At 41.8% G+C, this 26,394-nt stretch overlaps 1 protein-coding gene across 1 annotated transcript in view; it reads left to right on the top strand.

The window, feature by feature from the left end:
* The window catches only part of SLC9A3R1 (SLC9A3 regulator 1), a 72,154-nt gene extending 52,742 nt beyond the window's left edge, over positions 1 to 19,412 (top strand). Inside the window, exons 3-6 of the mRNA XM_042449968.1 lie at positions 4,155 to 4,308; positions 10,760 to 10,800; positions 15,282 to 15,380; positions 17,909 to 19,412. Coding sequence (XP_042305902.1) covers positions 4,155 to 4,308; positions 10,760 to 10,800; positions 15,282 to 15,380; positions 17,909 to 18,076 — 462 coding nt within the window. The 3' untranslated portion in view covers positions 18,077 to 19,412. The remainder of the gene's footprint in view (positions 1 to 4,154; positions 4,309 to 10,759; positions 10,801 to 15,281; positions 15,381 to 17,908) is intronic.
* Positions 19,413 to 26,394: the final 6,982 nt, after the last annotated feature.

Here is a 26,394-nt window from a genome sequence, read left to right as displayed (position 1 = left end):
AGACATGAAGAATATTAAGATATTCATTTAATTAAGGAAGTATTTTTTTTAAAAAAATGTTTATTTTCATTCTTTGCTGAACATTAGTTTAGGGGATAAAACTCCTGTAGTTTCAAATCATTCCCAGGGTCTTGGCCCACCAGGCTAATAACGTTAAACACATTATTAACTGTAATGCTGCCCATTTTGATAGTGATATATTATGCCCCAATATAGCAGAATAAATCCATTTAAAGGACCAGAAGAGAATGTCCCAAGTCATAGATTAAATAGGGCTTTTTCACTGGCGGCTCCCATCCGTAGAAGGTCTGCTTTTTTCCTGTTCAGTGGTTCCACTCAGTTTCAGTGAAGATCTTTTAAAAATTCTCCCAGGGATTTAAAGAACTATTTTAATGCTTTTAGATCTTTATACTGTACTCTTTTGTACTTCCTGCTGGTTTTATTTTCAGTTCATACGCTCTTTTTAAAATTATTTTCTGCAGGTTTTATCTTTGTTTTTTTAAAATTACATGGTGTTGATAGTAATGGTTTGAACATAATTTTATTGCCTTGTGCATTGCTCAGAGAATCTAGGCTAATGAGTAGTATAGAAGTGTGATAAATAGCAGGGCTGAGAAGGTGTAAGTGATATATGATTTTGTCAGACTGTGAGAATCCAGTGCAGACAGAACTCTGTTATTGGCTCACTTCATTAAAAGGCTTGTGAACTGCTGAACTAGGGGGAAGACAAATGTATTAGTTGCCCTGGCACCAATTACAGCCAGATCTTTTATGCCGGAGCCGTTCAGGGATTAGCAGAGAAACCAACAAAACCTCATTAAAATCAGATTTTCCTGAAGTGATTAGCACAGGATTGTACAAGCAAAGCTGCCAGGTGTGGAGATGTACACAGGCTGGATTTACAGGCCTGCACCAGGCACGTGATACTTGTGTACAAACTGACAGTGTGACTACCTGACAAATTTAGACCCATGTGCACACCAGAGGCCAGTAGACACATTTTATAATGTTGTGTTGTTCATCTTCGCCATAACTCTGTCCTTGGGTTAAACTAGCAAGTAATAGCTTTGCTTGCCACAAGAGAAGTTGGCAGCCAGTATTTTGCCTGGTAAATTACTGTGCATTCAACTCAGTGGCTGTTGCTTGGGGAGGAAGGGTTCTTCCTTCCTGCCATCTTGACCATCTCTGCCCTGGTTTAAACTTTAATGGAGAGAAGCCTTAATTAGTGCAGGGTCAGGTTGGTAGGTCTCCCCTCCATTGCTCACCTCAAAGAACATAGGGGCATCTTACTGTACTGTGGTACCTGACTGCATGGATATCTTGGCAGTTTCATCTTTTTGGAGAACATCTTATTGCATTACTTTGGAAAAGACTTCCTTGAAGATTAGGTGGAAATACAGGGCTACCACGTCTACTGCCAATAGAGGAACCAGGACTAATCCCCTTTATCTTAAATATCTTTCTTTCCCTTACTCCCTTGGAATATATGTAATTTTGCCAGAAAGTTTTACTATCACACATGAGAAACTGGATATGATTTTCCATGTGTATAGAAATGCATGTAAGTGACCATGTGATTGTAGAATTCAGATATGTTAGTCTGAGTCTATTTATTGCATATGAGGAAGTATAGAATCATAGAATTGTAGAGTTGGAAGAGACCACAAGGGCTATCCAGTCCAACCCCCTGCCATACAGAAAATCTCAATCAAAGCATCCCCGACAGATGGCCATCCAGCCTCTGCTTAAAGACCTCCAAGGAAGGAGATTCCACTACACTCTGAGGGAGTGTGTTCCACTGTCGAACAGCCCTTACTGTCAGGAAGTTCCTCCTAATGTTGAGGAAGAATTTCTTTTTCTGTAGCTTGCATCCATTGTTCCAGGTCCTGTTCTCTGGAGCAGCAGAAAACAAGCTTGCTCCCTCCTCAATATGACACCCCATCAAATGTTTAAACAGCCCTGTCATATCACCTCTTAATCATCTCTTCTCCAGGCTAAACATCCCCATCTCCCTAAGTCGTTCCTCATAGGACATGGTTTCCAGACCCTTCACCATTTTAGCCATCCTCCTTTGAAAATGCTCCAGTTTCTCAATGTCCTTTTTGAATTGTGGCACCCAGAACTGGACACAATAATCCAGGTGGCGCTTGACCAGATCTGCAAAAGCTAATGCTACAACTTCTTTTGTTCACTTAGTCAGAAAGGTGCTACAAGATTGTACCTCATTGTAGTAACTCCCATGCCTACAAAAGCATCTGAAACTGGCTTACTGTAAGACCAATAAATGATCTAACCCAGGATTGTCTCCTAGGACAGCAGCTTTCCAAAATCTTTTAAGTGTTCTCTTCCTGAGCTTCTGGCCAAATATGTTCAATGGGAGTTGCCTGGGATGATAAGTTCCCCTCCACCATCTTTTTTTCTGTTCAAAGTTGGCTCCCAGAATTGAATTGAGCCTTGACTTGAAAGCATCTTTTAAGGACTTGAGACTTAACTTTAGACTTGAAGGTAGAGACCCGAGACATTACCTAAGACTTGGAATAAAAGATTTGATTACATCCCTGGCATCAGGATATGTGCCCTGGCAGGTTTGCCTTGTCCCTATAGTTGCATTCCAGCAACATTCCCTCCTAACCTCTCTGCTGCATCATGCCAAGTGATGAGTCCCAAGGTTTAGCACCAGTTTGTGGCTCAGTGCTCCTGGTTAAAATGTTTTCGAAACTGCAGTTCTGAGAAGCACAGAAACCTCAGACCTGGTGATTAGGAATGATAAAATAATCTCCAACAGACTTCTGTGGCCACATTTCCTTCTTCCTTGTAACTCTGGATGTTGTAAGACTGGGATAATTGTTGAGCATCAATGCAAACCAGTATGAAGCGTTTGTTTTGCCAAGAATTTCTAGTTCTGGTCATGATGACTACTTGAGGTTCTTAGAAAATTTCACAACACTGCAGTGGCATCACCTTAGTCATTTCTATAGTGGTGGGTCTTACAGTTTCTGAAACACCCTGAATTCCTTGGAGGTGTGCTGGGGACTTGTCAGTGGATGGACTAGTAATGGCAGATGGGTTTCCCTTAAAGGCAGTTTCTCACCACCTGTGACCTTCATCTTTGAGATGTGTGTTCCATAGAAAATATCCCAGTGGCCTCTGTAGTTTACTTAGGAGTTTATCAAATGGGAGGAATTTCTCTTAAATTCAAATGAAAATAAAGTGGGGCCAGAATGCATTCACTTAAAGTCGCAAGTTTCGTGCAATTATGTGAAAATGCATTGCATTTGAACTGGCTCCCCATTGCCCGAAAATAGCATGCCATTGCCCGAATTTGCATGTGGTAGTCTGTCACGCAATAACGTGAAACCACATGATTGCATTCGGACTGACTTCCCATTGCCCGAATTGTGTGTAGTGGGTTATCACGCAATAACATTAAACCCCATGATTGTGTTCAGATTGCCATTGAATTATACTTCCAATTCCCTTCATCTGATAAACTCCTTTGTGTGGACTCAAAGGAAGTGCTTTGTGATTCTTCAGCAAAGTGATTTTTTGTGTGTGTGTGTGTGGAATGTTCAACAAAAATTTCTGACTTTCAGCTATCTAACATTATTAAGAATCAAATACTCCCTCCCATCCACTCTTTAAACTATACTATTGAAACAAGGAAACATTAAGGCAACCAGGAATGGATTTTTGTGTGGAAGGATTGTGAGCAGTGTTCTTTGAGAAAGGAAACAAAGCCTGGTGAGGATACTGCAGGGCTGATCCTTCCTGGCTGAATTTGACCCAGGGACCAGAAGCTCTCCATCCACAAACACACATACCCCATTTGAGAAAAGTGCATCATGTAGCAAGAGCTGTGCCACTACTGAACATTATGTGAATCATCTCAGAAAATCTGTCTAAGGCGACAGCCTTGCTTAACAGAGTGGGCCCTTGGTATCCAGTGGGATTTGCTTCCAGGGCCCCCTGTTGATACTAAAATCTGTGGATGCTCAGATCTCATTAATGCAGTGGCTCAATAAAATAGTGTCCATTATATAAGATGCCAAAATCAAGGTTTGTTTTTTGGAATTTATATACTCTTAAAATATTTTCAAGTTGTGGATGGTCAAATCTACAGATAAAGAATCTATTTTATCTTGTCTTCCTGGCAGGTGAATGGGGTGTGCATGGAAGGCAAGCAGCATGCAGACGTTGTTTCAGCCATAAGATCTGGTGGAGACGACACCAAGCTGTTGGTGGTGGATAGTTTGACAGATGAATTTTTCAAGAAATGCAAAGTAATCCCTTCTGAAGCGCATCTGAAAGGTGAGGCATCATCTATTTGTGACAGATATTGTCCTGGTGTCCAGGGAGAAATTCTTTTCATTATTATTAATGAGTCTTGACAGTTTTTGCAAGAAATGCTCTCACTTTCCACCTTCCCCTCCTCATGAACCAAGCACCACTAAAAGTGCAAAAAGGAAGCAGGCAGTGGCAACTACTCTGCAAGCTACAGATGAGTGCTTCTTCCTGCTAGAGATGGCATTGGGCTTACCAGTTCCAGGATCCCCAGTTGGAAAGTGACTGTCCACACAATTTCCATCAAGGGCCAACTTGCTTATAGGTGCCTCTAAATTCTTTAAGGCACAGGCAAATTGAGTTCCACTAGTCCCCCTTGTGCATTCTGTGTTAATTTTGTCAAATAATGATCAGTTTTTAATTTGATGTGTGCATACAGTCATTAATAAAAAAGGGAATATTAGCAGTACACAAGTTTGGTACAGTTGTTTCTTTAGTTATTAATTACTGTATATCCCATCTTTCTTTCCATAAGTTCAAGGTGACAAGTGTATGCCCACTCTTTGAAAACAATGGCATAAGAAATTGGGAGCCAGGCTTGAGAATATGCCCCCCCCCCCCAATTCCCTTACTGGCATTAAGCATGATTCAAAATTACACATGGCCAGCCAGCCAATGAATTAAATTTTCTTTTCAATCAGAATGTGCAAACATGGGTTAAAATATGATTACGAAATGTGCATAAGCATAAACAATGACTTTGAAAGAAGGTAAAGATGAGAGAATGCAAGTGCTCAAAGTTGGCTAGAAGTAGGAATTCTCTAGGACAGAAGAATCTACATAACCATTGTCTGTTCAACTTCAAAATTAGGTATTGGAAAGAAATTGTGGTGAGGGAGATTGCCTGTGATCAAGCAGTTTGGAAAGGATTACCATGATACAGGGATTTAACATTTCCTAAATGTTAGTGCCAAATGCATCTTGAGTTGGGTGGCATCTTTTGAAGAAAATAAAATAATTAATGCCCCGCCCTCACATTTAAATTTAAATAAATTTTCTAGGACAGGTTACAGGTGTTCCTATAAACAATTAAGTATGACCTAGTTTAAAATGCAGTGACAGCCATGCTGAAATAGGATCAATGTAGTTCTGTAACACAATACAGTGGGCCCTTGCGAATCCATTTAAATTCACATGCTTCTTTCTCTGGTCTGTTTTGCAAGACCTGGCCTTTCATATATTTTGGACTTCAGCTCTCATAACATGGCCAACATCCAGCATGGCCAATGGCAAGGGTTTTGAGAGTGGTAGTCCAAAAGAGCTTTACAGGAGTGTTCTTTCATTTGTTGTACAGTGTGTTCAGCTGTGTGAAGGAGCTGAAGTCTCCAAGAACTGGAGAGGCCTAATCCTGAATCATCTTTCCCTTCCATTTCTTCCCAACTATATATCTTATGCAATATGTTCTCCAAACTTCAAGCCTGCTTTGGGATCCCCTGTGGTGATGGGTGGATGGGGAAGCATAAGGAAAGCACTGCTTGAGTGATTAGTGTGCTGGGACTCACAGGACAAGAAAGCCAGAGGAAGTGCTCTGGAATCTCTTAATTAATCCTGTTAACCCCCTACATTTCCCACCAAAATAGCCTATTGTTAGTGCTACAGTTAGTCCTTCAGTGGGTAGTCTTGTTCAACAATTGGCTGGCCAGAACAATAAAAGATGCTACAGTCCTGAAAAAGGCCTTCTCAAATTTGCAAAAAGGTAGAGAAGTTTAAAAGAGTGAGAGCTCTCTCTGCTGTATGAATGGGTTCCCTTGGCTTTGAACAAATTTCTTCAATCTTCAGTTTGACGCCCTGTTCTTGTCATGCATAAATAATACAGAGCAGTGTGTACAGAATTTTAAAATGTGTACAGTTTCTGGGTTCATCAACTAAGAAAACCCTCAGAATTATTCTTTTAAAATTAAGGATTTCTGAAAATGAAGTGTATTAGGTGAGTACACTGATACCCAATCTACTGCAGAATTTTTTTGATATCCCTGGGAGTAACATGTCTCTTTCTGAATCACTGCTTGCTGTGAGAATCTTGCACAATTTTCTCCCAGTATTCAAATGTCCCAAAGTGTTGCGGAGGAATTATTCTGTGTCGGAAAATGTGGGGTTTTGTGCAAAAACCTGGTTTCTGCACAGAAAACAGGATTTTGTACAAAACCCATATGTTTTTTTCTATATAAAAGAATTCCTCCACATTGTTTCAAGGTGTTCAAATATGGGGAGAGGAACACAAAACTATTGTAATTACTCATCCCCACATGCAAAGGAGAAATGGCTGAGGATATATAACACTAGTAGTCCATGAAAGCTCATGCTATTGTAAATCTGTTAACCTTTAAAGTGACACAGGACTGTATTGCTGTTGTTGATGGTCAAGAGCAGTCCTGTTCAGGTATAACACTCAGAAAGGGAGCCAGGATAGGTTAGTAGGAATTTGAATAAACAGAGAAACTTCCAAGCTAGTACAAAGTTCTGCCTCATATAAAGCATGAGGGGGACGTACTTTCTCTCTCCTTTGGATCAACAAAGAATACATTGTCAAGTGAGTGCCTTTGTGTCTTTGGCAGCTATACCTCAGAATTAACTAAATAATGGATGCCAAACCACACTTAAACAGAGGGCTGGCTGCTTCCTTTGAACATCAGTAATGCAATACACAAGGTGGATTGTGGCAGGGTGATCCAGCCTGCTGCTGCGGTTGTGTTTGCATTTCTTGATGCAGATCATTGTTTGCATTGAAGTAAAGTTTGCAATGATAGTCCCCAGGACATGGCATGAAGGTTTTAGAAGTGGGTTTTCACAGAAATATATGATCTGTAGGTTTGAATCTAATGCAAATTTGGCCATGCTTAAGCCCATTGAAATCAGTGGATTTGCAAAAAACAAACAAACACCCTGAACCAATCTTGCCAAGAAAACCCATAAGTCAGAAACAACTTATGGAGACAACAAAATATTGGATTGGCTTTAGGTTGCATAAGTGTATATAGTGTATAAGTGGATATAGATGGGGGCAACTTGAGGGAGGGACCTGGGACTAGATTTTCATGCCTAGAACCGGGTGTGGGGCTCAGCAGGGGCTACTTAAAAAAACAAAACAAAAATGCTTTAACTTTGAATGAAAGGTCCTATTTTAGTTTGGGTGTGTGAGAGAGACCTCAGTACCTGGAGGCCAGCTTGGGTGGGAAAATGATTTTTTTTTGCAAAAATCACCAAACCTCATGCATCAGAGGAGGTTACAGAGCATGAACAAGGCCTACTGTACATGGGTGGCTTGGATTCTATCTAGGTGTCCTTTAATGGAAGGGCTCCTTCTGTTCACAGAGAAGACTGAGATCCAGCGGGGGGGCTCACTGATGGAAGGAAGGAAGATCATTTTTGTAGCCTGATGGCACTGTTCTGGTGGGCCCCCAATTCTCTATTTCAGAACATTTGGAAACACTGACATTTCACTCTCAGGTTAACTACCACTCCATTATGCTACATATTTTATTTTCTATATTTATATATCCCATCTCCCCATGAACACAAGGTGACCAATAAAATAATAATCCAAAAGTATAATTAAATTATATTGAGATCATATTACTCCAATACTGAAATACCTGCATTAGTTGCCATTTTTTTTCTGGTTCCAGTGTAAGGTGTTGGGCTCAGTTCTCAAAAACCTAAATTGCCATGGGCCTGGTGACCCAAGGGACAGGGCCGTAGCCAAGGGGGGCAGGGTCTGAGGGGTCCAGACCCCCCCTCCATTAGATACAATGAATGGTGTGTGCCACCGCACCGCCACGCCCAAGACCCATTATAATGGTGGCACTTAGTCTGGACCCTCCCTTCCCAAAATTGTGGTTATGTCCCTGCAAGGGACTATTTGTCTCATTATGAACCTGCTCTCATGTTAAGATGAGCAAGATGGACGGTGCCCTCCTACAAGATGGATGGTGCCCTCCAATCAAAACTGCACTCAGTTCCCCTCTTTGTGGCTTTTAGGAAGTGTGTGCATATGCATCTTTTTAATGTGGCCTTTAAAAACTGTTTTAAAGTGGCTGCTAAAACCAGGAAGACCAAGATGGAAATTTCCAGAGCCATTTTTATCCATTATCTCTCTGTGTCTCTTTTCTAAGTTGACCTTATCACGCAAGGTCATTGTGAGAATATAATGACAAAGTGGACAAGACCATTTGGACCACTCTAAGTTCTTTGAAGAAAGGGTGGAACTTAAAAAAAATTATTACTAATATAGGCAGAAATAATTGCATGGATCTTTCCAGCGGATCTTTTAAAGTTTGCGTTTTTAATGTCACTGTTAGTTTCTTAAAACTTATGTACTAGCCATGGTATTAACTGTTTTTGGTTTTAACTTAATTGGTTAATCATCTTGGGTCACTTATTGAAAGAAAGGTGAGACATAAAATGAAGTATGATATAATATTAAAGGAAATATGAAAATAAATTAAATTAAATATTAAAGGAAATATGAAATGTTTGGATATTTCATGATAACAGGTTGAGTCTCCCTTATTCAAAATACTTGGGACTGGAAGTGTTTTGGATTTTGGATTTTTTTGGATATTGGAATACCTGTATTTGCATACAGAGAGAGAGAGAGAGAGAGAGAGAGAGAGAGATTTTGGAGACATGACCCAAACCTAAACACAAAATTAATTTATGTTTCAGATTCACCTTATACACATAGCCTGAATTTTAAAAGGCCAGATTAAAAAGATGCATAGTGATTTTATACAATATTTTAAATAATTTTTGGCATGAAACAAACTTTATGTACAAGGAACCATCAGAAAGCAAAGGTGTCACTATCTCAGCCTTCCATGAAAAAAGTTTTGGATTTTGGAATACTGGATAAGGGAGATTCAGCCTGTATTAACTATTGTGATGATTTAATGGTTTTGTAGTTTAATTTGTTCTTAGTGATATTAGCCATCTCAACTGTTATTTTGTTCACTTTTAGTTGAAGACCAGGATAAAAATTTAATAAAGAAAGCATAAAGCAAAAACTGTTGAAAGACAACAAACCAGTTGACCATTGTAAGTGGGATTAAAGCAAATGCAGGATATCGGCAAAGCAATATGAACTCTAGTAAGTGTAGGTAGCGAGAGAGGGCGGTTCCTAGGACTTCTGTTAGTTAACACACAAAGACATGAATGCATGTGTTGGGGGTTAAGGACAGAGTGAAGCAGTGCGCTAGGAGGAGGGTCTTATAGGTTTGGCAGAAGCATTTCATTGCAAAGGCTACTGATGAGTCAAAAGTATCGTAGTATTCATATGTCAGCTGTGTACATGCACATGAGTATGTGAGAGAACCAGGGCTCAGTTTCCTCCACAGAGGCCAAAAACCAAGCACATTTCTAGAACCAAATAAGGCACTACCTAGTCTCACTTTTGGCTCCAAGGGTGTGTTTGGTTCATGAGATCAAGACTTGCAACAAATTTTTTCCTACTTCATAACTGTTTTGCCAGTTATGCCACTCAGATAGCTGCTGGTTGGCAACAGCTCCCAGTTTTCTGGTCTTGGGAGGCAGCCTTTTCTGGCTCATAGTCACTCAGTGCCAAGGACAGAATCCTAGACCTTTGGACTTGCAAACAATCTTCTTAAACTTTGTCTTGGCTACAGTCCTTGCCATCTAGCACAGCCCTTTGCCAAGACTAGGCTGGAGAGCAGCAAAAGTTCTCTCTACAACTGCATTCCTGGATATGGACTGAAATGTGGGGGAGTGGTGGTGTCACTTCCCTTTAACATCATACCTTTGCCACCCCTTCACCCACCTGCAGCTGTAGGAACGCACCAGCCCTTCTTCCTTTATGATGCTGTCTCATGAAATGGCACTAACAAATGTACGGACACCACTGAGAGATGGCATGGTTTAGAAGCCAGAGTGTTGGGCCAGGACTAGTAAAATCAAGACTGAAATCTCCTTAGTCACATTCTCAAATCTTTCTCTCTCTTTTTTTTAACGTGCAGACTACTGCACAGGTTTGTTGTGAGGGGAAGGATGTGAAACTACCTTGGAGCTCCTTGGGGTGGAATAGTGGAATTTTAAAAATGTTGTTAATAACTGTGTGGGCAGAAGTAACCTTATGGTTCTTCCCAGATGATTTCTGCCATCTTGGGTGGTGGAAGGATAGCCTAAGGCTGAAGCTGTGAATTTTGATGCCACCGATCCACCTATCCATTCAGTAAATCAAATGGCATATTGAAATGGAGGAAGCATCTCCATGTATAAATGGGCCCTTATTAAGATGAGAGGTTGGGACAGAACTGGAAGGTCACAGTAGAAGGAGCTCTACTTGTTTCAGGCTGCTGACATTTATACAAAGGATATGCTAACCAGCAGAAAGGTTGTAGAGAAATCCATTTAAATGGAATTCTTCCATTAACTACATGTTTTTTGTTCTGGTTTCCCCCCTCAGGTCCTTTGCCAGAGCCAGTTGCCAATGGTGATGTGGAAAAGGTAAAGCTGCTGCCAAGTACATGGTTCATTTATGGGCCTCTTACGTTGTGAGAGGGCCACTTTCAGCAGGGCAGTTTTGTTTCTTTCTCTTTCCATTCTACCCTCATGTAGGAAAATGTATAAAACAGTGCCTGCAGATTCCAGAATGACTCTAACGTCCTCTCAGTGTATGTTTATTAGGAAGTCCCAGACACATGTACCCAATAGAGTGTGTCAGCCTTGCCTATGGTGACATCTTTGTCACAGAATTTTAATCATGTAGAAACCCTGTCCATCGAGAATACTGGTAAAGTGAAGAGCAGCCCTGTGCTGTTTGCCATAGCATTAGTAGGCAACATTTGTATGTGCGCACACACAGATACAAATCCTTCAAGCCAGACCCAATGCCTTGCTGCCTTTGTGGTTCTTTATTTAATTTTTATTTTTTTTATTCAGAGCAGAGCTGGCCTCTTGCTAGAGGAGAGGAGGGTAAAGCCCTTGAAGGAATGTCACTCATCTCAGGGCCTGCCTCTTGTCACAGGAACAGAATGGCCCATTCTTCACCCTGTGGGTGGAATCTCACAGCCAGTCCCAATTTCCCAAAAGGCCATGTTACTTCCAGTCTGCTTTGAAAAAACAAAACCTAATTAAACACAGAGCGGAAAAGAAACCTCATTAGAACCTCAAAAGGAGGGCAGGGGGGCATGAATTAAGGGGACAGAATGAAGATGTTCCCAGAGTAAAGCTAAATGGAAGAGATGTGTGACTATATACATATATACCATACAACTTTTTGTTGTTGCTTTAATTGATTAATAATCAGCAAGCCAGTTTAGAAAGGAAAGTGACTGTATTGCACCATGAACTGATAAACCTAACTTCCATGAGAGGTAAAATAGTAATTGCTTTTGAATTGCATATGCATTTTCCTAAAAAAACAGGAATAGAAACTTTTTTTAAAACATTAAGGCAGCAACTGTAAAAGACTCTGAAATGTTACACTGCTTAGGATTCTAGTACTTGGGACAATATAGCCAGTGATCTCCTGCACCTATCTTTTAAAGGTGTTCTGTAAAGTTTATCAAAGCCCTAAACCTGAATGTATTATGTTGCAGAGGCTGGGCTGGTTATCTCTGCCTTCTCAGCATGGCAATGAAAAATTGATAATCTTGTCCTTTTATTTTCAGTTAACCATTGCTTCTTGTATCACAGAATCCTGAACAAACTGTGATTATGCTTAACTATAGTTTGTTTACAAAACTGCCTTATTTTCACTAAAAATAATTAAGATTAACTCCAACGTATGATATGCTAAATTGAGATTAGTCAAAAATGGAAACAAGATGGTTTTGGAGGGGAAGGGAGCAATACACAAGCCCAAGGAGGATGGTAAGGTCATTCTTGTAACAATAAATGGTGCTTTAATATTGCATTTAAAAGCAGCCATAGAGTTAGAAATCTAAAGTAGCAGATTTTCCCATAGGCTGAATAGGAGACTCGGGGATCTGAGTGCAAGAAGCATGGGTGGGTTCATGATAGCATCTTACTAGCTTCCTTAAGTTACTTCCCTGCCTTGCTTATTTGGTTTTAAGCTCCTACTTCTTCATAACACTTAAATGTATATATATTTAATATGGTAAATTGATGATGCCCCATACAAAACAAGTTTCTGATGAAGGTATCATATTTTTTCCTCATGTCATGTTATCTTTGGTCTGCTGAAGCAACCAAAAAACCCTGCTCTTCTAGTGGTGGACTAAATGCCAAAGAAATGCTGCTACTCAGCTGTCCCTGTTACATATCAGGTGTTGAGGCATTTTACATCATTTGCTTTGGGTGGCTATAAATTCCCTACAGGCCAGCACAGTGGGGGCTGTCTATGAGCTGATCAGCAATGCACATGCATCCATCTCTCAGGGGTGGAGTAGGTTTCAGACCTCACTCTAACTTAAACAAACTTTTTGGCTTTAACTGTATCTGAAAGTGATCTACTGACTATCTGCTAAAAAGAATAAGGAATTGGTTGGTTATGTCCAAATATCTATTTTGTCGATAAATCCAGCAGAACTGCTTTTTGTGCAAGAAAATACCACTGTTGCCACAGAAAATGCAGAAGTGGAAAGCAAATGTCTTTAAGAAGGATGTTTTGATTTGCACCTAGAAAGAATTGTGATATTATATAGTTTCTATTCAGTCTAAATGAATGGTTCTCACATGGCCAGAAAAATAACAACACACAAACCCTTCTTCTAGCCTTCTAATAGTGCATGACATTTTTCACAAATGGGAATAAGCAACTTATTTTTATCACTCTTAAAGGCAGGGGTGGAGAGGCTGGTCAATTAGCAGTACCAGCCCCTCTCCTATGCCTCTGCCCTTTTCCTCAGCCAAGTGTGTAAATGGAGAGAGAAATAGACTCATGCATTTCCTTCCTTCCCTGCTAGGCCCAGAAGCTTGGAGCTGGCATAATTTGTGTCTAAATTGCTACAAAGGACAGGAGTGTTTTCCCCTGATCTCTTTCTTTCTCAGGGATGAAGAGGCTTGGAGGAGGCCCAGATCACTGCTTATCAGCCAGGGGGCATTCTGTAGATTATGTGCTTAGAAGCAGATTTTCCCCATGCTCCTGTTTGCTTGTTCTCTTTTGAGGAAGAGGCAGACTGGAGCTCAGTCAGCATGGCCCGTTCTCATATCTAGGGAGCATGTGAGAAGGCGGAGAAGCCCATTTAGTTTCCCTTCATGTCCCTGGTTTTATATAAACTCTTCCCTGGCTGCCATTCTTGGGGTCTTGGGAGAATGGTTCCAGGTAGGCTTGCCATATCCTGGTTTTACATGGGACAATCCCGGGTTTGGGGCCCTTGAATGGTCCCTGCCCAGGTTTGGCAGTTTGTCCCGGGCCCAAGGGGCCTGGGCGCTCGTACGCCTCTGGCGCGCTTGCAATCCAGACCACAGCTCCTCCTCCTCTAGGTTTCACTAGAGGAGCTGCCTGCAGTGCCTCCACTGCCCACAAGGGGCAGTGGCTGGCCCAGAACAGGAGCAGCGCAGGTAGGAGGAGCTGTGGTGGGGCATCGGGGGCCATCATCGCCATTTCCCATGCTTTTGGCATGGCAAAGGCAGTGGGTTAAAGAGAGAGGCCTGTGTAGTCCTCTCTCTTTGGCAGCGGCGGGGGGAGTTGGGGTGCCTGTCACCGCTTGCTGCGCCTTTGGCACGGCTGCGGCGGCGGGGTAGGGGGGCCTCTGTGGCTGCTGCCATGCTTTTGGCACAGCAGCAGCCACGGAGCAAGGAGAGAGGCGATAGGCCTCTCTCTGGTGGCAGGGGGTGGGGGTTGGGGGCTTTCCGTGGATGCTGCCATGCCTTTGGCGTGGCAACAGCCACGGAGCAAGGAGAGAGGCCATAGGCCTCTCTCCAGTGGTGGGGGGTGGGGGTTGGGGGCTTTCCTTCACCTCCTCCTCCTCTTCTTCCCCTCTTCCTTCTCTTCCTTCTCTTCCTCCTCTTCTTCTTCCTCATCCTTCTCTGGCATCTTGCCTAAAACCTGAACAACATCAACTTTTGCCCAGATTAATCCAAATTTTGTTGGTGGATAATAGATAGTCAGGAGAGAGATGTGCGTATGTGTGCACCTATCAACTTCGTACATTGTGAGTAGCTCTGTCATGTACCCTGCCCTTTCACTGGGCCTTCTTGCTCTATTAAGATGTAAAAGAAAAGCTTCTGCAGCTTTTATGGAGTGAAATCTATAGCCATTTGGGGCAGATGGTAGTTAAAATTTGGAGAGAGGGCCAGATAATCTTTCCTCCTCCCATTATTTTTTTTAAAGCATTGCACAATGGCCAGCTATTAGATGCTTTTTCATTAACATTGAAGAATAATGGGGTGGAGGTGATTCTGACCATTCTGAATACTCATCACAGTGTGGTGAAAGTGTCCTGTGAACAACCCTGCCTCCCCTTTTGCTGGATCATCATGTTCCAGCAGCTGTATTTTTTCCAGTACTGTGTTCATGGCAGCCACATTGTGCCCTTGTATAGCATCATACCTACTAACATTTTGGAAGAGATTTCTAGTGTAGGGGAGAGAGATGGAAATACCTCCTTGCCAAATGAACATTTCTTCACCTCAAAGTCCTCCTCTGTCTGCTTATATGCACCTTTTGGGATCTTCAGTTTTTATTGATTTTTTATTTTATTTTACCATTCCTTAGCCCTTTTCAAAACTTTCAGGTGTTTCTCTGCCCTGCATATCTGAGGATCAGTGCTAGTTGGGCCCCAGTGTAGCACCAAGGTTGAGAGACCAAACTGTGGAATAGCACTGAATTGATGACAATCATGCCCAAAATTTTGCCAAAGAGGGGGAGAAGGAATGTTTCTCGCAAAACTATTTGAATTGGCTAGAATGGAAAAATGGCATTTTGATGTGGAAAATAATGCATTTGATTCTATTGCCTTCGATTTCAATTAATTTTTCTATTCTTTCTGCTCCCCCATGTTTTCTTTCTCTCTTTTTAGGAGAACAATAGAGATGATCAGCCAGAGCCTGTCCCTGAAAGTCCTTCTAGTCCGGTGCATGTGTCTACTTCTCCAACTTTAAAGGAACCTCACAATGAGGTATGAAAACAGCCTTGAAGTGGGCACTACAAGGAGGCAGCAAAGATGGGTGGGAAGAATCCAGTGTCTGGCATGTGTGTGAATCAAGGCTGGGCAGCAAATATTTTGAACTGCAATTCACCATTGGCTGTGCTGCCTCAGGCTACTGGGAACTGTAGGAGAAAAACACTCAGAGGGCCACAGTTGTCCACCTCTGCTCACTGGGGTGCTGGAACAATATAAGCACTCACTGGAGTTAGAAACTGTCTCAGAATTACAACAATTGAATTTGAATAATGAGATAGCAAATTCAGACTTATCTGGCGGAAAGAGCAGCTTGCTGTTATGAGCATCAGTCAAATTCTCTTGTTGAGCTGTGGGAAAGGCTCAAGGCAAAACTCCATGTTACATTATGCATGCCTTTTTAAAAGTGTGTTTAATGCTGCCAGGCTTTTGCCAGGAAGAAAAATAGCCATTTAGGGCTCTTTTACTGTGCCAGTGACCTGTTCTTCATCTTCCTCCCTGTTTCCACCCCAGATTTTGCTGATAACCTGTGAAAACATGAGCCTTCAAGGAGGAAACAGTTATGCAAAATGACTGACATGGCTTGTGTAACTTATTAACATGAGCCATGTGTCCCTGACATAACTTGAATAGTCTCTTTAGGGTTTCATACCAAGTGTGTTCAGGCCTGATGACAGTGCTTCAACCAGCATTCATAGGGAGATTGCCTTATGAATCTCCACTTAAATAAAACAAAAGTAATTGAAACAAAAGAGAGGATTAAATATGCAACTCATGCCTGTACAGGCTGTAGATTATGTTCCATGAGACTGAGAATGGTCAAACTGTCAATTATCTTAGTTTTGAGTGTGTATTTCTTGTTTCTTTTTCTTGAGAGTTGTAGTTACTGCTAGGGCTTGGTGATCACACTAGCATAAGAACATGTGCAGGCTCTGAAAATGAAGAGTGGGTCAGAGTGGGTTTGCTGGATTCTGGGTCTTTTGTTAGCATGAAAAAAGAGGGTGATCTCTGTTGCAAAAAGGTCTTGAAGAGGCTACAACATCTGACAAGATTGTTGTGGCTCTCTTTGGTTCCCTGATGAAGAAGTATGACAGACTTGTGCAATTCTGCTTAGCATCAGAGCACAAAGCCTTGAATTTATTTGTAATTCACCTCTCCATGGTTTCTTATCTCATTTCTGCTTTTAAGAATTTAGGGGACAATTGTCCTATCTCTCTTTCAGGTTTGGGGGAGAGAGATTGAGATTGGGGATGCAGAGTAGTTTGGATAGACAAGGTAAAAAGAGATGGCCTGTGTTTCATACTCTTGTCAACTTGAGTCATTATCATAGTTGCTGTTATGCTTGTTACTATTTATTTGTTACAGTACAATTTATACTCCACTATTCTTCACCGGAGACAGTTTGGTATAGTGGTTTGAGTGTTGGACTTGGAGACCAGGGTTTGAATCCCTGCTTGGCCATGGAAACCAACAGAGTGATCTTGGGCAAATCACACTTCCTCACCCTCAGAGTGAGGCAAAGGCAAACCTTTCTGAACAACTCTTGCCAAGAAAACCCTGTAACAAGTTTGCCTTAGGGTCGCCATAAACAACAGCATTCTTCACCAGAGCTCAGAGTGGCTAATAATTCTTCATAAAAACACTGCCAACATTACAAATTGCAAATCTTAGAAATTGCTTATAGCTAAAATCAGAAATTACAAATATCTTGTAACATAACAATAAAACTATACCAAAAGGTAGCAAAGACAAACATCATTTGGGTTGTCATCCAGTTCAACCTAGGTGCTTTGAAAAGCTCTGCCCACAAAGTTCTAGACAGGATCGTCTGTCCAATGTGGTGGACAATGCCAGCCTCTGGCACTGATTCATGAATGGGTGGTGCTATGCTTGGGCACCCAAGCCATGCAGCTGGCCTGTTGCATTGACCTACTTCTTTAAAGTGGTATGTACCACTAGAATAGGGAGTTCTGGGATGCCTTCAGGGAACCAGCATGGTGTAATGGTTTGAGTGTTGGAATGGAACACTTGAGACACCAGGGTTCAAATCCCCACTCAGCCATGGAAGCCCACTACCTTGGGCAAGTCACACTCTCTCAGCCTCAGGGGAAGGCAATGGCAAGCCTCCTCTGAAGAAACTTACCAAGAACACTCTACAATAGGGTTGCCTTATGGTTGCCAGAAATCAGAATCAACTTGAAGGCACAAAACAACAAGAAGGATACCTTATTGGGTGAATGTGGGAAATACAAATACTTAGTGGAATGTGAGAAATACAAATGTTCAGGCAACCAGAAGTTGTGTGAACTGTGTGTCAGCACTGGGCACAGGACCCAGTCATTCTGAAGCTTTATGTTTTTAAAAAAGAAAGCTCAGACACTACAGGCGAGACTTACCTGTGTTTTCCTTGGTCTTGCGCTATGCATGGGGTGTGTGTGTGTGAACAAGTGGGGCTTAGGCAGGATAGCAGGGCTCCATACTGACTGTGTGCTTTACTGTCTTTCCGCGCCTTCCCACTCTTACAGCTCAATTCTCAGGAGAAAGAAGAGAAAAGCAGCCCTGCCGTAGATCCTCTGCTTGACCTGGACATCCCACTGGCAGTAGCCAAGGAGCGTGCCCATCAGAAACGCACCAGCAAAAGGGCACCACAGATGGACTGGAGCAAGAAAAATGAACTCTTCAGCAACCTCTGAAGCACCCCTACCCCCATGCAGGGAGAAAATGCAAGGGCAATATCAGAAACACCTGGCCAGATGCTGTTCCTTGGCTTTCTTCTGTGTCTGCATTTTCCCCACAGGGGTTCTTCTCGCTCACCCCCACTTTTCCCTCTCTTAGTCAGGGGGATGGGGATGCAAGGTCTTGCATTGCCCTGTGTCCTGTGAAAGAAAACAAATGGTCTGATGACTACTCCTGCACAATTTTGGAGAAGTAATGATATTTTAAGAGAATGATGAGACATTATTTCTTCACCATCTGTCAATTGCTTAATAGGTTTGCTATGAGTTTGTGATGAGACATAGGGGATTGGTTGACCTCCCAAGTCTGGAAACGATATGGTGGTCTCATCTTTATAGGTCCCTTGACGTAGGTTGCTGCTGCTTTTGCCCCAATTGCTTCTCTAAGGAGAAGTGAGCTTATCTGTTTTTCACCTCCTCTCCATCTCCCCCAAATTCAGCAAGGTTTTTAGTGAGAGCATATTTGTCCAAGGGTCCAGCTTAAAGGGCATTGGTTTTCAGGGTACTTGAACCTTGACACCTAAAATGATCAATCTATATAGGCTCTCAGCTGACTCTATCTCAGAGAAGTTCTACTGGATGCTGACTGGGCTGTTCAGAAGTAACTAAAAGGAAGTTCTCAGAAATTCTAATTTGACTACCAAATATCCTTTTGTGAATGAATGCCCTGTGTTCTCCTCTCCATAGGGAACCATATCCCTCTGACTGGAGATTTCTCTACCTAACACTCCATTCCATCACTTTTTTTAAAAAAGGTTTTTCTCCCTAGTTTACAAGTGACAATGAAGTGTTTGTGGGGAACAATAGGACCCCTAGACTTTATTGCATTGCCTTGTGGATGTTTTGAAGCCTTTGGAGGGTGAGAAGAGGGAGACCCTTGAAACTGGTCTAGTGCAGAGTCTGTGAGACGTGTTTCTGTTTTGGCCAGAAATGGGGGTGGAGGGGGCTTCAGACCTTACCATAGCAGCTAAAAGCAGCCAAGAATAATATCCTCTGTTCAATTTACTTGTGGAGATGAATAGAACCAATCAAGGTTTTCTGTAATACTGCTAATTAACAGTTTATCTATAAACTGTTTCATCTTCTGAATTATCCCCCCACCCCATTATAGCTATCTTTCTCCTATGTCTGTGTATGTCATGGAAATCATTCCTTCTTCTCCGTGATCCTTTTCTTCCTTGTTTAATGTTTGTAATGTCAATTTCAAGAGAAGAAAATCTGTGTACTGGAAGGAAAAAAAAACCTACCTTTTTTGTGTGCTGATTTCAAATGATAAAGCTCTGGTGAAGACCAATGCTTGTGCAAAAGCTCAGTTTATCATATGACCAAGCAATCTCTCCTAGTCTTATAGTCTTGCTGGGCCTTTTGTGAGAGTTATAAAGTCATTGCCCAGAACTAGTTCATGTAAACAAAGAAGGGCTATAGTATAGTTCTGTTTCTTTCTTCCACTTCCTTCCCACAGGACAAGGGTATCAGCTGCTACAACTGTAGCCCCATTCAGATATTCTCTTCACACATAAGCTTGGCAGGTAAAGATGGGGAGAGCATAAGCTCTTCTCTCCTTCCTTGTTGGTCTCATTGGAGGGTTATTATCAGGAGAGCAGAGGGAATAAGCAGCACAGAGGGAGAGGCACTGAGAGCAGAAATGGGCAAAGCCCAGAGAGAAGCAAAGTCCTCAGAGTGCCCTGTTGAGACCTCTTGGTTCTTTTCAGCATGCCCAAGCTCTTTATCAGTCTGCCCCTGGCAAAGTAATTATACACTTTTCCAAAACGTGTTGGGCATTCTAATTAATAAATGCAGGCATCTTGGGAACTTTATTTCGCTCTTGGCTTTCTGTGTCTGGAGAGCAGAGCTGCTCCTGCTCTGTGGAAGTTTTCACTAACATTTTTGAACCCTGGAAAACCGGAATCTAAAATCTCAGCGGGAACCTCTTGTGGCGAGGGGGAGCTCTTGCCTTTGTCCCCTTTTTCCTCTGTTAAGCTTACACATCACCTAAATATGTTATGTGTTCTTGTGCATGTCTGCATTTGTGGAAGTGGGCAGGAGAGAGGCTAGAGTTTAGAATTTGTGGAGATTTTTGTGTGGCTAGGAGAGAAAGAATTACTATGCCCTTCAGCAGATACACCAGAGCTTGTTTTGTGCTTCATGGTCTAAACTAGCTCCCATCCATTGTGTTGCAGTGGTGACAAAGGCCAGATCAGGGTGGTGCATTGCCAGGAAAGGAGCTGATCATGTAAAAATAATTAAAGGCCTGTTGCAGACTGCCAAAATAAAGCTGCTTTGGGTCTCTTTGGAGGTATGCACACTCAAAAGGTGTGTATGTGCCTGCATGCTCCTTCAGATTGCCTATCAACTTATGGTGACCCCATGAATTTCATAGAGTTTTCTTAGGCAAGCAATACTGAGAGCTGGTTTTGCCAATCCCTTCCTCTGAAATATAGCCTTCAACACCTGACATTCATTGGTGGCCCTCCATTCAATGACTATCCAGGGCTGACCATGGTTAGCTTCCAAGATCAGACAGGATCTGGTGCCTTCAAGGTGTGTACGTAGTCCTGACAGGGTTACAAAGCCTGATAAATAAATATAAATATGCAGGTTTTGTAAATAGAATTATTTATACAGGTATATAATGTATAATTAACTATACATTAGCATTAATATGTATAATATATAATATAATAGCACATTAGCACTAATATATTATTATTATTATACTAATATATTAGTATTAATATTAGTAATTAGTAATATATTAATATATGTTAAGGCATGCTAAATTGATAAAATGACTGAACATATAATCTTTTTTCTGATTCCTTTTGATATTGATAGTTCCCCTCTTCCCCCCCTCCCATACAATCCAAATTCCAAAGTATAAATTGTTCATGAAATTGTAACCTAGTTGAAGTGTAATACTCCATGCTTTCTCCCAACACAGGAATGTATCTCCCATTCCCCTATTGTCACTTTTCTTCAAGACTAAGGTCCCTGTTCATGTGGAGTCTTTCCCTCTGATCAAGATCCCTATTTTTTAGGGCTCATGGTCCTATGGAAAGCCTCGTGCAGAGAGCCTTCTTGTAGACAGGCACCTCTTATTCTAATCTTGGTGAAAGCAACAGTGTAGCCAGACTTGGTATTCCCGTACTCAATAAAGGAAATTACCTGAGAGGGGCTTATCACAGCCTCTCATATAAGTCTGTTTCAGAATTCATCTCATTTTGTTAAATAAGAGGCCCATTCACCACACACATTTATAGTGCTGTTATTCCACTTTCTGCCACAGTTCTGTCCGATGGTTTGTATTTTTATTTATTTATTTATTTATTTATTTATTTAGAACATTTATACCCTGCCCTTTGATCAAAAAGGCTCCCAGAGGAGTGTACAAATTGTTAATTTGACAATTCCCTGCACTCAGGCATACAATCTTTCCCCCCTTTTTTTAAAATCAGATTTTAAATATTCCTCCCTAGATTGCTGGTCTTAGAATTCTACAAGACAGAACCATGGGTGTTAAAAGTGGAATACTTGTAGTTTAACTGTAGTATGATACCAAGGAGTAGTATTCCAGATAATAAAGTCCCGAAGAAGCAATTTCTCACAAAGCTATTTATAAGTCCAGTTTTCTTATCTTCTTTTGTTTCCTTGGAAGAGAAGAGGAAACGTACATATGGGATTGAGAAAATGTCTATGGGATTGAGAAAATGTCTTCCCAGTGATGAATTGGTTGTATTCCTCTATGCCTGAGCTGGAGGTGATGGCTGATATGATTATATAGGTGTACTTCTTTTTACAGTAATGCCACCATTTATTTGACCTGGTTCTGAATTAAAAATGTCCAGGGGTCATAGACCATAATAAAGCACCAACACACAATAAAATGGTTGATAACAATAAAACATAGAACTAAAAATAATTGCAGCAGAAATACAAATTCTCTCAAAAGGTGAATGCTGGAGGGGAGACTTTACCCAAAGGACATTAGTTTAGGTGACAGGCAAGACTACCAGGGTGGGGAGTAGCAGAAGTAAAAATCCCTTTCCTTTGTTGCAACATGTAGAAGTTGAACACCTCTTAAGATGACCATAAATAGCTTCATATGGGGGTAAGAGTGATTTCCACAGGCTCCCCCTGGTCCCAGGCCATGCAGGGCTTTCAAGGTATTTATCAGCATTGTGGATGATAACCAGAAATGGATGAAAGCAGCAGTGTTTTTGAGACATGGCTGAGATACAATTCCAGGGTTCCATCCCAGTTAGAAACCTGGGTTTTGCATTGGTTACTGTTTCCGGGCAGTTTTCAAAACTAGTCCTGTGAATTCTTTTTGCTATGATCTTACTGGGAGGTTGCCAGGTCATGGACAACTGCAGCCAGACTAATGCTGATTTTCTCCCTGTTGACAATGGAAACTTGTTTTGATACCTCTATAGTGGTAAATTCAAAGATACAGCCATGTTGGTCTGTAGAATCATTATGTGACCAAATGCATCCAAAGGAGGGCGACTAAAATGGTGAAAGGTCTGGAAACCATGTCCTATGAGGAACAACTTAGGGAGCTGGGGATGTTTAGCCTGGAGAAGAGAAGGTTAAGAAGTGATATGATAGCCCTGTTTAAATATTTGAAAGAATGTCATATTGAGGAGGGAGCAAGCTTGTTTTCTGCTGCTCCAGAGAACAGGACCCGGAACAATGGATGCAAGCTGCAGGAAAAGAGATTCCACCTCAACATTAAGAATAACTTCCTGACAGTAAGGGCTGTTCGACAGTGGAACATACTTCCTCTGAGTGTAGTGGAGTCTCCATCCTTGGAAGTCTTTAAGCAGAGGCTGGATGGCCATCTGTCGGAGATGCTTTGATTTGGATTTCCTGCATGGCAGGGGGTTGGACTGGATGGCCTGTATGGTCTCTTCCAACTCTGTGATTCTAAGTCTATGAACAATCATGTTGCCAGTTTCTTTCATTTGGTCTCCATGGTACTACAAGATCTCTCATTTGATACTTCTATACTCTGTAGAATCTGCCACCTGGGAGAGTTGTTTCACTGCCCAAGGATGGGACTGGCCCAATGACTATGAATGTGCCAAAATTATACAGAAGAGCATGATTTGCTTGTTGCAGGGCATGTGCCTATGTCACTAATGGGGCAATGAGGCAGCGCCCCCCCCCCCCCCCTCTCTTTTGTTTTGAAAATAGAGGCAACAGAATTGGCACTATAGAGAACAGCCTCTGAATAGCCAGCCTGCAATAACAGCATATCCTTGCTTGCCAGTCAATCAGGGGTGGAAAATTGCTGGACCAAGTGGTTTGAACTGTTCTCCTTTTGATTTTGTAGAGTGAAGTTCCTATGGGGATGAATGGCCCAGCCGTTTGCAAATGCTAATCACAGGGTGATTACCTTCTGTCTCAAAAACAGCAGGGGATGGGGGGGAGGGGTGTCTCAGGCAGCCCTTCTATGGGTTAATAATGCCTTCGGATTATTAGTGTTGTAATCTCCATGGATAGGAAGGAGGGGAGAGGAAGGCAATATCCACTCAGAAATCTCTCCATGGCTGGAAAGTCTCCCAACTGAACTATTTCCCTGTTGCCTGCTTATTTTGCACATTTATATCCTGATTTTTTTCCTTTTCATCCTAGAACTGTGAGTTTGCCAGGGGACATTGCATCTAAGTACTGACCAGGCTGTTCCTTACTTTTGTTTTAACAAGATCACTGCTTCCTTGATCCTCAGACTACTCTCTGGAACCAGCTATCATTTAAGCACTTACTAACCTAGTTATGAGGCTGAAGTCCCTCAGCCATTTGCTTGCTTGCTTCCTTCAGTTACAAGTATGAGCATGTATCAAGGAGCCAGTGTGATGTAGTGGCTTGTGCACTGGATTACCACTGTGGAGATCAGAGTTTGATTCCCTTCTCAGCCATGGAAACCCACTGGGTGACCTTAGATGAGTCACACGCTCTCAGCCCCAGAAGATCTCATGATAGGTTTGTCTTAAGGTCCCTATAAGTTGGAATGAACTTGAAGGCATGCAACCAGCTTTGGGCTGAAGAAATTGTTCTGGCACAGCATCATACGTAAGTAAGATGTAATGCTGCAAAGAGGCTGGTGCATACTATGTATGTATGAGCTGATCTCTCTCCTCCCCCTCTCCCCGTCTCTCTTAGCCTGACCTAATTAAAAGATACATGTGAAGAGTAATATAACCGTAAGTAATGCTAATGTTTTGTAATTAACATGGGCTGTGGTAGATATTATACAAGCGGTAACTGTGGTTTTTTAAAATAGTAAATAACCATGAGCTGTAGCCAAAGTGGTATAGCACTTTGCATGTTGAACTTGGACTAACCATGATATTCAGAAAGCACTGATGGCCTGATTCCTATTGCTTAGTTTCACCTAGAACTGAGTGAACACAAATGTAAATTTCAATGATTCAACAGCTGAGACTAACAATAGGATTCAAGCCATGGGTTTTAGTTCTGTATTTCCAATGCCCAGCATTGTATATGCATTTAAGATTTATGCTGGATCAAGCAGATCCAGACAGAATAGATCCACTGCCAATGGGTGCTTGACTCCACCTGATCTATTTTGACTTTTCCCTGCCTCCCCAGCTACAAGGGCTACTTTCATGCCAGGGTAGGAAAAGTCTGGAATGTCTCCTTTTAAAAGGGTCTTGTGTGAGTGGAGCTGCAAGAGTCTGAGTTCTTCCCCTCTTTCCCCCTCCTCCATAATTTTTTTTAACTTTATCAAAGTTAAAAGTAACAGAATTACTGGATGAATAAACAAATAACAAAAAACAAATATCAGATACATATACACATGAATCCACTCACATATATAGTATTGACACACAATGACAATATTACAAAACATCCAACAAACAACTTAAAATAGAAACTTCCAAATCTATAATAACAGCTGTTGCAATCCTATAAACACAAATTTCTAACAGTGATGGAGCAAGGGCTCCTTGAGGGAAATCCCAGGGACACTAGTCGTGTGACTAACCCCCTTTCTTCAAAGGTGGAAGTGGGAAGCTGGCAGCAAAAAAAGTTTTAAGTTTTTGCTGGTTTTCGGATTTCCAGATGAGAGGTTCAACCTGTAATCAATAATACACATAAGGGCAACACAAGGAGTAACCGATACTCAGAAACAGTGTTTTTAAAGGCAAGCCAACTGTATTTTGGGAAAGCTAGGTTTTGGCTTCTCTCTGAAAGTGGTGCCATAGAGTAACCTGATTCAGTTGGTGCTACTACTCAGCAGGCCCTGCTAAATGGAAGGCCACCTGATTTATACAGTATATAACACACTGCCTGACTAAATGTCTCACCTGCAAAACCAGTACTATGAAGCTCCTCCTCCTCCAACACCACCCAAGATAAGCAGCCCTTCCATCCCACTTGTTTCCAAGTTGCCTATATGACATTCCTACCAAGATTCCCATGTGCATGTATGTTCTACATGGTTAAGCTGGCAGCTGTTTGGAAAAGGGAGAGAAAAGGAAGGGTTAATGATCGAAAGGAAATGTATTTGTGATCAGAAAAAGAGCTGAATTATAACTCTTAAATATAAATAACTATAAAATGGCAAACAATGGCACCTTGGATTAGATCAAATCGCACCCCTCTTGTAATCTATACAATCCAAATATATTCCCTTTCATTTAAACCTGCTTGCCTTTAGGCTATATAGTTAGGACAAGGGTGGGTAACTGCAGAGGTGAGGGGGAGATTTTTCCTTCCTGTACCCACTCCAGTGGCTCGCGTTAGTGCTCCTGGCACAATTGGAAGTGATGCCACATCATTTCTGGTTTCCTTTTTGCCTAATTTTTGGCCTATTTTTGCAGGGTGGTGATTTTCTTTTAAGTGTTGTGGGTGTCTTGGGGGTGTTGTGGGGGGGGGAAGTAGGTGAAAAGAAAATTTTTAAAATGGGGAGTGGGGGTTCCAAGAGCCATGAAACGAGGCCCCATGGGTACTGTGTGGGCCAAGGGTTGCCCTTTCACTGCCCTGAGGTAGGGCAATGAGTAGAAATACAGTGAAAATCCAGAAACTTTCTTTTTCTTGCTACAGTGGTATAAACAGTGGGAGACTTTGGAGAGCATGATTCTGCCTTTAAGAGAAAAAAAGATTTTGTCATCCTTGCTGCGGGTCACAAGAATCCTTGGAAGGGGGGCAAATAACAACTAGGAGAGCATATGGGGGCTAAATGTTAGCTACTCATGTTCCAGCATGACCAAGAGTGGAAGTCCAAATGCATCAATACAGGTTCAGGA

This window comes from Sceloporus undulatus, chromosome 2, assembly GCF_019175285.1.
Source record: "Sceloporus undulatus isolate JIND9_A2432 ecotype Alabama chromosome 2, SceUnd_v1.1, whole genome shotgun sequence".
NCBI lineage: Eukaryota > Metazoa > Chordata > Lepidosauria > Squamata > Phrynosomatidae > Sceloporus > Sceloporus undulatus.
Note: the sequence above shows the minus strand (reverse complement) of the source record. Positions and strands in the feature narration are given on the sequence as shown.